The 14330-nt window shown below is 40.3% G+C and overlaps 1 protein-coding gene across 1 annotated transcript in view; it reads right to left on the reverse strand.

Annotated features, from left to right (window-relative positions):
- LOC124166480 overlaps window positions 1-14091 on the reverse strand; it is a 53781-nt gene extending 39690 nt beyond the window's left edge. The window contains exons 1-2 of the mRNA XM_046544010.1: window positions 14080-14091; window positions 12204-12364 (exon numbers count right to left, since the gene is read on the reverse strand). Coding sequence (XP_046399966.1) covers window positions 12204-12364; window positions 14080-14091 — 173 coding nt within the window. The remainder of the gene's footprint in view (window positions 1-12203; window positions 12365-14079) is intronic.
- Window positions 14092-14330: the final 239 nt, after the last annotated feature.

Here is a 14330-nt window from a genome sequence, read left to right on the forward strand (position 1 = left end):
TTCATTCCCTGATGAAGGATTTTTTAAATAAACCGAAACCATGGCAAACAACTTTTTGCACTGTATGACCTATACTCCAGGAATTATTTAATCATTAATTAAAAGAGGTCAAGGCAATAGGAAAAAATTGTTGAAGGGGGCAAAAATCGCCAAAATCACCTCTCGCAATTAATGGACGCTCCCTTACCCGTTACATGAAAATGCTTTTGACCTTAAGTAGTAGTATATTTATTTTTGGGATTCGTGGACATATGCAGTTATTTTGCATGTGTGCTGAACACTTACTAAATTCCATCAAATCTTCCTATTGTATGTACTACTTGTTGACGTATGAGATATGAGGAAGTTAAAAGCCAAGGGATACAAGAGATATTTGACCTGGAATCCCTCTAAATTGTGACAGACAAATTTTCTTTAGTGTAGGCTACAATTTACCACGGTTCTGTGACCTTCTTTTATATGTTTTTTAAACCTTCCCCATTTATCAAATTCCATTCTGCTCCAGATAAACACCGTTTCCTGTTTCATGACGAGCAATAAATTGAGTGGAAGTTAATATTGCAATACGGAACTATCTATTTTTTGTCGAATGAGTATGTGTACTGCAACTTTTCTTCTGTAAAATATTTGTTTAAATCACATCATAATTTCCATGAAATCTTGCTATTATATGCACTACTTTTTGACTAAGATATGATGGAGCGAGAAGCCAAGTGATATTTTTCCCAGATAGTTAGTTACAGAAAGTAGGTAAAGAAAACAAATGAGATCGACAAGATACTATTTAATAGTACATCTGATTTTACACTATATATCAGCACAGAGACTTACTCGTTTAACTTGGCCACCAAGTTTTTGATTACTTCTATCACGTTCTGTACCTTACTCTGTTCAGAAAAAAAATCACTTGTAACCGTTGGCTTCTCACCCCCTATATGCACAATCATGCATGTTCCTCAGAGATACACTTGTCCCGGAATCAAAAAAATTAATTTCATCCGCCTCGAAATATCACCCTTATGAGGTTCATAATTGTTTTATCCTGGAAATGTGATGGATGCCTTCGCTCACTGAACGGTTTTCCTTAAACGTATGAATGAACGAGAGCTCTAATGACGTCACCAACTCAAGAAAAGCTTCACTTGTGGAGCCAAGAGCGGGGACTCGAACTTAATCTGAGCAAATGCATGGCGGTACATTTCTTGCGCATTTCGTCCAACTCTAACCATGTTTATACAGTGGATGGGAATAACATAAAGGCAGCAGACGAATTGAAGTACCTGGGAGTTACGATAACCTCGAACCTCACGTGGGGAACACATATAAAGAATATTTGCGGCATAGCCCTGAAAAAATTAGGAATTGTCAAGCGTATTGTGGGAAGATTTTCGGATGAGAAAGTAAAAGAAAGGTGCTATTTCGCTCTCGTCCGACCGCACCTTGAATATGCAGCGAGCGTATGGGATCCGGTGCAGAAAGAATTAACCCGCGAACTGAATAAATTACAAATGAAGGCTGCGCGTTTCGTTAAAAACTGCTACGGTCGTACAGACAGTGTTACCCAGATGTTAAGCGAATTAGGCTGGGAGCCGCTGGAGACTCGGAGGCTGCGCGCTAGGCTTAGATTGCTTGAACAATTGAGAATGGATATCTTTAAGAGAGGCACAGAGAGCATATTATTAGAGTCACACTATATTTCCAGGTCCAATAGAAGCTATAAATTAAGAGAGATGTTTTTCCGAACGGATTGATATGGGAATTCGTTTTTCCTCCGAACCATGAAGAACTTTAATAAACGCTAGTCCCAACTTCGTTAGAGCACTTCATTTTTTTATTTAGCTGTAAACGGCTGGTATCCTAACACCCCCTGCCACACGCCTATTAGGCAGCTTGCGTGGTATTATGTAGATGTAGAAAAGTGGCTGGCAACTCCGGCGTTAATTCATTTTAAAATCATGAAACAATGCCTGAATAAGGGACTTTTCTTTCGTTATAACTTTTTTTTTTAGCTTCAATCTCCTGAATACTTGCTATTTTACGCCTGAGTCATGTCTGATTACTCTGAGCGCCGCGGTACCGATCCGACTTTGCCGCGACTGAACACCCAGCGTTCAAGGTCATCCACTGTCTACATATTTTCCAACCCGCAAGCATGGACTATGCTTGAGTAAACGAACAAAAACTTAGGACCTTAAGAGTCCATGCATAATCCGTTTATTCCTTCTGCTTAAATATAAACTTGGAATCCCTCTAAGTTATAAACAGGTATGGTTCCTCTAATGTTTGCTACAATGTATCACGGTTCTGTCACATTAAAATATATTTGTGTAATAATATAATTATTACACAATGTAATTATAATGTATTACATAATTATTTTATATATTTTGTAAACCTTCCCCATTTCTTAAATTCCATACTCCTCCAGATAAACACTATTTCCTGTTTCATGACGAATAGTAAATTGAGTGGAAGTTGATATTGCAGTACGGAACTATTTATTTTTTGTCGAATAAGTCTGTTGAAGTTCTTCGAAATTTATTATTATTTCTATTTGTATTGTAATATTTAAAACAAGCCAAATTTTTATAACTATGAAGTAATTGGGACAATACGGATCCACGGCAGTAAACGCTTATTATTACTGTTACGTACGGGAGAGAACCCCGAAAGAGCAAAAGTTCACGGACAACTCCGTGAGCTGCGGCACCGATCCGATTATGCCGCTACTGAGCACCCCTCCAAGGTCATCCACTGCCTGGGTAGGTCATATGCGTGTATCTATGTAATTTCCACCCCGCCAGCGTGGACTAGGCAAGAGTAAACAAGCTAAAACTGATTTTAAAAATTCTGCTTTTAACCTTATATAGGTAGGAATAAAAAAGTAAAGCATTATAGAAACTAACCATGAGTTAAAATTGCTAATATGTGAAAAGATATTTGTTTTAAAAACTGCATTACTTGAAAAGTTAGCAATGAGACAATTACAGAGTGTTGTTATGAGCCTCGAAATTTTCAGTTTCCCAAACATTCTTATTTTTGATACCCTATAGGTAATACTTACTTTTAATTCCAGATAACATAGGAAAGATTTATTATTTTTGGTAAAGCACTTCCAGCATTTTACGCCGGAAGAAATTCCACATAGAAGGTTCATGGTGTGAATTTCATAAAGGCGTCAATTACCTCGCGATAAACGATTGCCCCCCTCGTCATGGAGGGGCTATCATTGAGTTAGGCCCGCAAACGATGATTCGATATCGGCAAGCAAAAGCGATTAGCAAGGACGCTCAAAGGAAATGGGGGAGTTGGGAAACGATAGCGGCAGCGGTGACGTAAGGAGTTCTTATAGGTCGGGAGGAAAGAAGGAAGAGAACGGAGCTTGGAAGAGCTCGAGTTAATCGCGTGGGCGGCGTGGCAACCAATTAGATAGATAAGACAGGACGCTCACAGTTGTTACCACGGAATTAAAACAAATGATTTAGGGTGGTTAGTGGTTAACAAACGGCTAGTTTGGGTAGAGATTAGTTTGGTTGAGTAAGGGAAGAGCTCAACCCAGACTTAGTCACAGGCGTTAGAACTTTACGCATCCAGGGTAGTGGGGACCAGTTCCTTTCCCTGAGACACCTATCCCTTCGAGGATAGGGTAGTTTCCTTCATCAAAGAAAGCGAAAGGCATTGATTGCGGTTCGTTACCCACCATTAGTGTATTCATAATATACAAATTATTTGGTTTTCGAAATACCGGTTTAAACGAATGGCAATGGTCAATTTTTATCTTCATTTGAAAAATACCAGATTTGCGCCCATGCGATGCCACTCCACGTGACGTCATAGGGACCTAGTTTCTATACGAGTAGATAGGAGTTTTACATCGTCTGAGATTACCAAGGCATGCATGAGGCACAGAGATCAGGGAAACATGTCTCAATAATCACCTATTAAAACTGCCCATGGTCGGAAAGTTTTCTTCGTTAGATAAGGTAGTAATAATCCTTATTTAAGCCAAGCACTACCTGCTAGTAGAGTACTCTGCTACCTGCCAGCATACTGCGCCGTATCAGCGCTCAAAGCCTCGCCCCAAGTTCACCTCATTTGCAGCAGCGGGAACCAGAACGACGTCACAGGGAGTTTTCCTAGCATTCATACTTAGCCGTCGCGTTTTCGCGCGCTTGAAAATTTTCACTTGTCATTTAATCGCGAAAAATAGATGTGGTCATTTAAAAATCTATAAGCGTGAAATACGTACTCCAGGAGTAATAATCTTTCGATTCAGACAATAAAAAAATAAAAGGAAACCAAACTATTGTTAAGGATTTGAACCCGGATCTCATCTAAATGGCCATTAGCCTCCCAATCTCCTAAGAATAAATTAAGCTAAATGAAGCTAACTTCGCCAAAGCAAGGAAAAAACTTTCTCATCCATGATCCTTCGATGTAAAAGAGAAATCACGCCAAAATTATTTAGATATAATAATTGGATACGCGCTTATTTTCAATCAAAATATTTCCATTATTTTGAAGAAAGTTTTAGCTATTATAACGAATTTTAGCGAAGAAAGTTTAGCTACTACCATTATTTCTAGAAATCATCAGCACGCACTTGCTTTGGTATCAAGAACCCATGTAAACAAATAGAACTCGATAATGGCGTTGTGTGAGATTAAGGGTATTTTGAAATTCCTAGCAAATAATTGTTCCTGATAAAAGTGATTGAACGATCTAAAAAGAAAATAAATTCCCCAAAGAAATCTCCTGAGGAGGCCTGCTTAGCAGGAAAAACACCAGATGTAAGGAGAAACTTCTTGGGCACTTACAACCCGTCTACCCATCCCTAACTCCCGTGTGTTTGACGGTCACTGTCGTAAGCGAGAGCTCCACAAACATGTGTGAGTGAGTGCGTGTGTCCTACGCAGGGATTTGTTCCTTGGAGCAAACGCGCGAGGTGAGTGAGTGTGAGCGTGATTGTCTTAATTATATAATTTTGACTGTTTCTTGCGTGTCAGTGGATCACTGGCGTGAGCGGAAGCTTCGCAAACCAGAATGTGTTTGTGGTTGAGACCCTCGCGGAAATTTGTTCCTTAGAGCAAATCTGCAAGGTCAGTGAGTGAGATGCACGTCTGTTTTGTTGCATAGTGTTTTAGCTTGATTTCCGTGTATTACCCCCCCCCCCCCATGTCAGCCTTGTAACTTCCCACCCCCCACTTTGCCCACCAAAGAGTACGGCCTTGGGGAATTTATTTTATTTAAAAAATTGTTCCTGCATGATAGGATTTTTTTCCTCAGCCTAAAATATTACTTTTAGGAATGTGAAAACTCATGAATAAAAATATTTGTTCTTCCAGACCCAAAGAGAACGGAAGTAATTTGAGCTTGTTTGTTTAGCTATTGAAAATATTCATAATTTTCTAAGCGTTTCATTATAAGACACGGATTAATAACTATCCTATGCATACACTCATGGTATCCAAATCGACGAATCTCTATTGAGATGCAGAACATGAATTAAAAGAGGCAGAAAATTGCACTTTGCACTAAGTGTTAAGATCTCCTGTGCTGGCGAATCCCATGCAGTTAGCAATATGTAGTCTCGAATTTAAGCATGACCTCCTTCAATAGCTATTCACGAGTCCAATAGACGATAATGACAACACGGAACGGTGATCGCGTTCAAACAGCCACATGCAGCTAACGACTGACCTTGCTGCTATCCAAGCTTGGTGCGATGCTTGGCAGTTAGAATTAAAATTGAAAAAATGCGTCGTAATGAATTTCTGGAAGAAGAACAACTCCCTACAACGTAGCTATATCATTCGGGGCACGCAGTTAAAGGCAGTTGAATCCGTGAAATATCTTGGGGTTAGACTCAATAATGATCTATCGTGGAATAAACATATTCGAGAAATAACCGGTCAAGCTAATCGTAAAATGGGTTTTGTTAAAAGAATATTAGGAAAGTGCGACGACAAAGTGAGAGAAATTAGCTACTTTTCCCTCGTTAGGCCACATCGGGAATACGCTGCCAGTGTTTGGGACCCTCATGAAAAAGGCTTAATAGCAGAGGTAGAACGCGTACAAAGAAGAGCTGCCAGGTATGTGAAAGGTCGTTACGATAGTCTTGTTAGTGTAACTGTCCTCTTAGATAAACTCGGATGGCAATCTCTGTCGGACCGTAGATTGAAAAATAGACTAAACCTTTTAGATAAATTCAAAAGCAGTGTATTTTCTGACGAAGTTTACCATATCTTATAGACGCCAACATACTGCGGAAAATCAGATCATATAAATAAAATAAGAGAGATAGATTGTAGAACAGACAGATTCCGAATGTCATTTTTTCCACGATCAATAAGAGATTATAACGGCAGCAGTAGAACTCGTAAATAGATTGCATGACTTGTAGTGTAGCCTACTAACATATGTAAAAATTAATGCATGTTTCTAAATTCAATTATTATTTCTAACAGCATATAGTAGTATAGTTTGTTAGTATACGGGACGTTTTTTGGACGGTGTGGTGTGCATGTGGGAGTCCATATGCATGCTGCATGCTGGTGATTGATCACCCCCTGCCAAACACCCTGGAGGTGGCTCGCAGGGTATTATGTTGATGTAGATGTAGAGATGCAATAGACTAGTTTATTTTTTACTAAAGTTAAGCAAAAAGCTGCAACTAATGTCTTTGAAAATATAAAATACATTGAGTAGCTTTGAAGGCACGAAGTCGTGTAACCCTAGTCATGTAATTAATTAGATGCGGTATGAGTGATAGCTATTCTACAAGAGTGTCTACCTACGGGTATATGCCTCAGACACGTATATTCAATAGTAAACCTTTTAATCTATGTATCATAAAATGACTGAACTGTATGACTTATTATTTTAGCAGAGAAGTTAAAATAAAATTAAAGATCCATCAAAAAGTAACCCACGCCATTTAAAAATGATCATAAGGAAAGGGCCTTATGGAAATTAAATAAAAAAAGTATATAAATATAAATTAAGCTTAATGGAAATAACATTCTGTAGCATAGCAACTGCATAAAAAATATTTGAAATTAGCTGATGGATATTTAAAGCATACAACGCTCTCTTTTCACCATTGGCTCTTTGTATGAGAAGAATTAAGGCGGCCTTTTCACAAGATCTACAAAGAACCTAAAAATTATTATTTAAACCAACGATGGGGATCATATTTTTTGCTTTGGGCAAGTGGAAAATACTGCGGTATTAAATGAGTTGAAAGGAATAAAATGTTGTTTACGATAGTTATTTCGCCTTCTTTAAAAACACTTTTGATTAAATTACGAAATTAAAGGATTATATAATATACATAATAAAAATACACATTCTGAGCCGAATTTTGACGGAAAATATTTGACATATCAATTCCCTGTATTTTGCTCTTACGTAGAGACATTAAATCGGTGTTCGGGAGCGACGACCGCTGACACCCGTAATTAATAAAAGAAATAGAAAACGCGGCAATGCTTAAGGTAAACCTCCAATTAAAGCTTTTATTCCACCGGATGAACTAGCAACTTTATTGCTTGTCAAACAGGGAAGGCGGGCAAGGGATTAAGGTACCATTCAAGAGCCCAAAAATAGCCTCGTACCCGAAATAATTGCCGGGATTCGGTCGACCGCATTGACTATAATGAGTCACGAATGAAAAACTAACGAGAAATTACTATCCAAAGTATATGTAATAATTATATTTGAATTACAGTGTTGATTTCTACGCATGATTTCATGATAAAAGAGTCTGAACACGACGGAGTTATGGAAATTAGGAGTGCAACACTCAAGAGTGACACAAAAAATCAAAATAATCTCTTAAATGAAACCAAAAAATATTTTGCAATCACTAAGTGTTAAAAAAGTAATTTACCTAACTCCGTCGCGTGTAGACTATGTCCATGGAATCACTCGTAGACATCCAAACTATAAAAAAAATACTAGTTTTGCTTAACTCTGTGAGATAATTTATCAGATTGGAGTGCAATTCGTGACTCAGTATAGCGCATGAGGTCGACCTGACCTTGGCTACTATCTGGCAGACGGCAGATACGCAGCTATTGTTGGGCTCTCGGGAGGTGCCTTTAGCTCTTACCCGCCCTCCTTATTAGGACGGACAATAAATATAATAGCTCAATATCTAAGTACAACCTGTCTACGTTTATCAGATCAGGGTACTCGCACAGTGAGGAGGTAGAGATGGAAGTGGAGAAAGAGGTAGAGATGGATATTGAGGTGGAGGTAGAGGTTGTATCGCATAGAAAAGAGGTTTACGCACGCAGCTTTCCCATTGGCCCGAACACGATCCAGTCTTTCACCGTGTGGCATCAAATATGATGGTTATGTGGTTAGTTGTAAAATTTTTACAATTTTAAGCGATAGTAGTGGTGACGGTCACGACATGTCATCAGCATGTTAGTGGTGGCTGATTGGCCGTTAAGTAATCGCGAATTCAGTGCTTATCCCATAAATCAAGCGCTACAAGGTCTGGGAGAATATCACCACCTGTATTTGCAACTGAATTATTACCCAGACAAATTTGGGGAAAACATTAGGATGTCAATTGAAACGGGCCTAGAACGCACCAATCACGGAGAAGCCTCCCCATATACCTCGCGACTCACCGCTCGAAAGATAAACTGGTTTGGCTTTGAAAGCGGTCCCGTGCGACCTCCTGGTGAACCGCGAGGTACACCTCTACCTCGACCTGCTTACTATGCGCGCGCCCATAACACACAATGCATTTTTGTTACCTCGAGGTACCGCGACCTCTACCTCTATCTACACCTCCACCTCTTACCTCCTCACTATGCGAATACCTTTTTGCAAAGAGGCATCATTATCTATTAACTATTAAGGTGCCGCGAAAACTAATCAACCGCCGCCTCTGAAACGACGACCCTAACCCACCCCAGGGCGTACCGAGAGAGTAATGTTCCACGAAGCAGAAGACATCATGAATTAATATTTTAAGTTTATGGTCTTTTAATATTCACTTTATGTAAGCGAGTCAGCTTCAAACCCCCTTAATTACATCTTTAAGTTATCTAATCAAGGGATAATTTTGGGAACTCGAATTATTTTGTAACTGCAATTATATGTTCGCAACACCAACTATGGGAAAAGAGGTCTAGGAGGAATATAAAAATTTCCGCACTTCACACAGTTGAGTTTGGATAAAAAGCCGACCTAACCTTAAAAATATATACTAAAGGGAGATATAAAAGATTTTTTTGTAATTAAAACACCAAGACACTAACAAGCTCTTTCACTCACCGACCGTCAACAAGAAATTTTAATTTTTCAAAATCATAGATGAAATAGATGAATGAATTACAACTAGGATAATTATACGGTTTCGATTAAGGCGACTGAACATGAAAAAATCAGTGTGAGACTTCATGTTTATCTACATCAACATACTTCCCCACAATCCGCCTAAAAGGCGTGTGGCAGGGGGTGTTCGGAAACCAGCAAATTATACTTAAAAAGGAAATGCCCTGACGAAATTACGCCAAGAATTTATTTTAGTCCATATGGTTCGGGGTAAAAACGAATTCCCATACCTATCCGTTAGGCATGCGACTTACGTTGATAACAAACTACAAAACGAAGAACATAAATAATATATTTGAAACATTCTTGACGATTCAACTAGTGAAATAAACAAAAACACACAAAATCCTCTAAAACACAAATTTCTGTTCATCAACCTTTGCGTTGGGATGTGAGCTCACGAACGTTGTGTGTGTAACGTTTCAGAATTGTCTGAATCGATGAATCTGGTGGCTCAAAGTTGTCGTGTTTAGTTGCATTTTGAGCGGGAGGCGAGTTTTTGTTAAATAATTTGGCTGAATCTCTTTCACGGAATGCTAATTGTGACACAAACGGAGTCTGTAACGCGCAGATCAGACCTCGGACTTATTATTGCCGAGATTTATGGCACATCGGAGACTATGAGGGTTTTAGGTTAACCCTCTTAAGGGTACAACGCACCGGGGCTAGGAACCAAGCCCGTGGCTTATACGCCCGATCACCCGGGGAGGGGCTGAAGAGGTAGGAAAAAGGAAAGAGGCGCCGCCGCGATGGGAGCCCGCCGACGCCTCTGGGAGGGGATAGGAACGGAAGGGAGGGGACGAGGGGAAAACACCCCAACGCTATGGAAGCGAAGGAGGCCCTACTATTAGCGAAACCAAGCATACATATGAAATTAATTTTCTACCAATACCAGTGGATTTTCCAATGAGGAAGAAAAATCCATCGATCGAATCGGTAGATAATATAGCACATCACCAAGGCGCAGCAAAATGCAACAAATCCTCCCTTCCATATAACGAAATTATAGCGCTCATGCACGTTCCCAAAGGGCGAGGGTGGCCAAAATTCGGTGATTGAGTACAAAAGTCTACAACATAAGGAATATACGCTCTCAAGCCGCGTGCCCTCCCAGCTCTGGGTACCGAGATAATAGCTCAGCGTGCACTGAGGGCACGAGTGTCAAAGAGTGCAGATCTCTGCCCCTGCACAAGAGAAATGTTATCACCCATACTCACGGATTAGGGAATAAAAATGACAGGGTTAGATGATAAACAAAGCCGAGACCGCAATCAAGGTGAAATTGCTAAAATTTAGTTCGTAATGTTACACAGACTGGAGCACTTCGTGTCCACATCCGCCTTCTTCATCAGCTAAAACGCCGCCACCCGGAATGCAAAATGATGCCACGAATTGGCTCGTTCCCTCGTGGTGTTCCCTTTTACGCTAAGGAACCATCACACGGTGGACGTGACTGTACTACCTGTGTCACTACAATATCTAACGATTTGATCGTTGGATTATTCTTCCTCATAGGATAATCCTCCAAAATTGTTAGAATAGCAATGGCTGTTGCCTGGTTTCGCTGGTGTTAGGACCCGCCCGCCGCTATGACGGTAAGGGATTCCTCGTCCCCTCCCTTCCTTCCCTATCCACTCCCAGGAGGCTTCGTCGGGCTCCTATCACGGCGGCGCTTCCTTCCTTTTTTCCTTCCAGTCCTTCCCCTTCTGAGGTGCAGAGGTAATAAGCTTCGCTTCGAGACCCTGCCCCCAGAAGAGTAACCGGCGAGCCCGCCCTAGGGATTCTTATCCACTATGTCACTACAATACCCTTCCTTCTGCAGTCTCTTCCTAGATTCCGGACTCCGGTTAAAAGTAGGCACATTGGTGTACCTCGAAGTTCCCCTCCGAAAGTAACGGATGGAATTCAAAACGGGATTTGGATTTTCATCAGCACCACCCAAATCTCCTCTAAAGATATGGTTTCATGGTACATTAACCCGTACGTGTTGCTGTCTAAGTACATGAACGATTTTGGTGGATCAGAACGGCGCAATTATGAGTGCATGAACAAAATTAGGACAGGTTATATTTTATGAACATGAATTGGCAAAAGTTGGGTGGTTACACGTTGCATTTTTGCGTTAATACATTTTTACCTTACACATACGGGTTAATATATCGTTTAACCAAGGCTTTAGAGAGAGACTACCACTGTTCCTCCCAGATACGACCCTCCAAGCCTAAGAAATACGGGATGGCATGACCCCTTCATCGACAGACTTCGAGGAAGGCTCTCGATCGCCCCGCGGCTGTTTAGGATCGTGCAGATCTTTTTCGCGGAGAGCTCTTCAATAAACACTTAAAGAACCATTCTCTCAGAGGTATACGCCATCCTACCAAACTGATTAACCAACGCGGCAATGCGGCTCCGGAGAACCTCACACTAATTGACATTTTCGAATCCGGCAACGAGCAACCAATTCTATGATACGCTATGTCTATCAAAACTTAATAATTCATAAAAGCTAGCCTAAAGGGAGCCAAGTTTTTTTATAGATATTAGCGCGATCAAACAATACCAAGAAACTAGCTACGTCACGCACCGAACGTGGAAACTAATTTCAACAAAGCTAATCGAAGGATGAAATTGATCAATGAATTTAAAACAGGATAACTATAAGATTTCGATTAAACCAACTCAACGTTAAACCATCAAGAGTACGGCACGATAATAACCAGCAAAGGGATGAAAAACAAAACTAATGTATTTGAAACACTTCTGACGACTCAACAGCTGAAATAAACTAACGACTCACTACCCCTGCCAAAAAATGAGTAACTAATAGAAATTAAAATAAGAGTACTTACCACAGCACCAAGCAAATAACTGATGCACTACATGCCGACGTAAAACAGCAAGCAAACAAGCAGGTAGAGAGGAATCCAAGGGGCGGGTGAAAACAGATTCGGGAGAGGTCTGCTAGGCACCTCCTATAGGTCCAATAGCCAGGAAGCTTCGCTTCGAGACCCTGCCCCCAGAAGAGTAACCGGCGAGCCCGCCCTAGGGATTCTTATCCACTATGTCACTACAATACCCTTCCTTCTGCAGTCTCTTCCTAGATTCCGGACTCCGGTTAAAAGTAGGCACATTGGTGTACCTCGAAGTTCCCCTCCGAAAGTAACGGATCATGATATCACGCTGTGCACATTCAAAGATTCATGTCGCGAATGCCTGAGGAGGTTAACGAAGCAATCACTTTTCTATATAACGATAAAATGTTTCAAATAATCCAAGATGAATAAAGTATTCAATTCCGTACCACTATCCGTGCGACCGCGATGCTCCTAAGGATATGAGGAAGGTCGTACTTCCGCCTTATGACGTCCGTACTCCGGAGAATCTATAAGTTCCTTCGTTAGCGTCGAACGACTCCCATGCAATACCCACATGACAACGAGAACCATACCCCAACTCCTTCGTTGTCCCTTTTGTGTCATCGGCAATACAGATTTCGTAACAGCTGTGGTGAAAAATGATGCTGACGAAGGTTGGGTGGTTTCTTTTGGCTGCCGAAATAAGAGATAAAGTGCTGTAATGACGTCAAAGTTCGTGAGGGTGAGACAAGATAAGATCGGTGGGGAGGTGGGGTAGGACAGTGCATTATATCCTTGAATGGGGTCTATGTGGCGTCAAATAGCTAGGGACTGTTTTTGGGGCTATGGCATAATGCAATTATTGAGTTCTATATTATAAGCATACTGTTTAGGGTTTGACTGGCCTTTAAAGCTAGTTTACCCCCTCCCACAATAGTCACAGTCGATTGTCACATGACACTGGCCTTACATACGTCACCTGACGACTTCTCGTCAGTCTGCCGGCAGCTTTCATCGTGTTAAGAGGTGAGTACGTGTGTGTACCCAAGAAGTAACAGCTGTCATTTTCTATAATCACGAAGTGATCCTTAGTTTTGATTGTGTTTAAATTAGACATTAAATGGAATTTGATAATTATTACTGTTATAAGTGACTTGAATAACCGTTTTATTTTATACGATACTTGAGGTTAGTCATCGTTTTTGAAGAAATAACCTCGAATATATCTTCCCGGAGAAAATTTCTATCGTAAGTTGCCCTCGATGCAGTGCCATTAGGACTATTTCTGTAATTTAGTTCATTTACTTCGCGTGAGATGTCCATTTATGCTTGTGGCGGAATCCTCTGTGTTATGCCTTCCAGTGTTTAAATTATGTGTTATTCTACGAGTGTGAGTTTAGCTATTAAGTTGTGGTGCAGAAATTGTGTGAACGGAGTTCCAATTTAAACTGTGGCTCAGCGGTCCTCATGACATTCATTGTTCTTTACTTTCATCATAAATACCGGTATGGACGATTCTATTTTATATTAAAGTTATATAAAGTGTGTGGCAAAAAGTTTTACTCCAAGGTTTCGTATCTTCCATACTGATGTAGCAACGATACACAAAATCGGTAAAGTCCCAAGGTATGTCAATCTTCATAGGTATGCATGATTGCACACTTTCTTAGCAAATAGAATTAATACAGTTTCCCTGGGTTATTGCGCGGGTAAGAAATTTTCAAGTAGCCGTTATAGCCTTGAGGATGAGTTACGAAAGGGAATCCGAAATGACGGCAGCCTTAGATTGCCTTACTCGCTCGGAAAGCAGAGAAAACTTTATTCATTTATCTTCATTGGTTATTCGACCAAGCTATAAATGATCTCTAACCTTTTCCATCATGTTTCTTATGGTCTCTATAGCTCTACAATCTACATAGCATTACTAGAGACTTTTGTGGAAAACTATCGAGATTATAATTGATTCCAGGACGCCTATGTAAATGAAGATGTAAATAGCAAAATTTAATTTGTGATTTTTGTATTTCTTTACAGCAATTCAAATACGTTAAGTTGTAAAAGTTGGATACATGAAACGTAAAAGTTTTTATCGGGAAATTGTGCCAAGGTCGCACGGGAGGG

Source organism: Ischnura elegans, chromosome 10 (genome assembly GCF_921293095.1).
Source record: "Ischnura elegans chromosome 10, ioIscEleg1.1, whole genome shotgun sequence".
NCBI classification, from domain to species: Eukaryota; Metazoa; Arthropoda; class Insecta; order Odonata; family Coenagrionidae; genus Ischnura; species Ischnura elegans.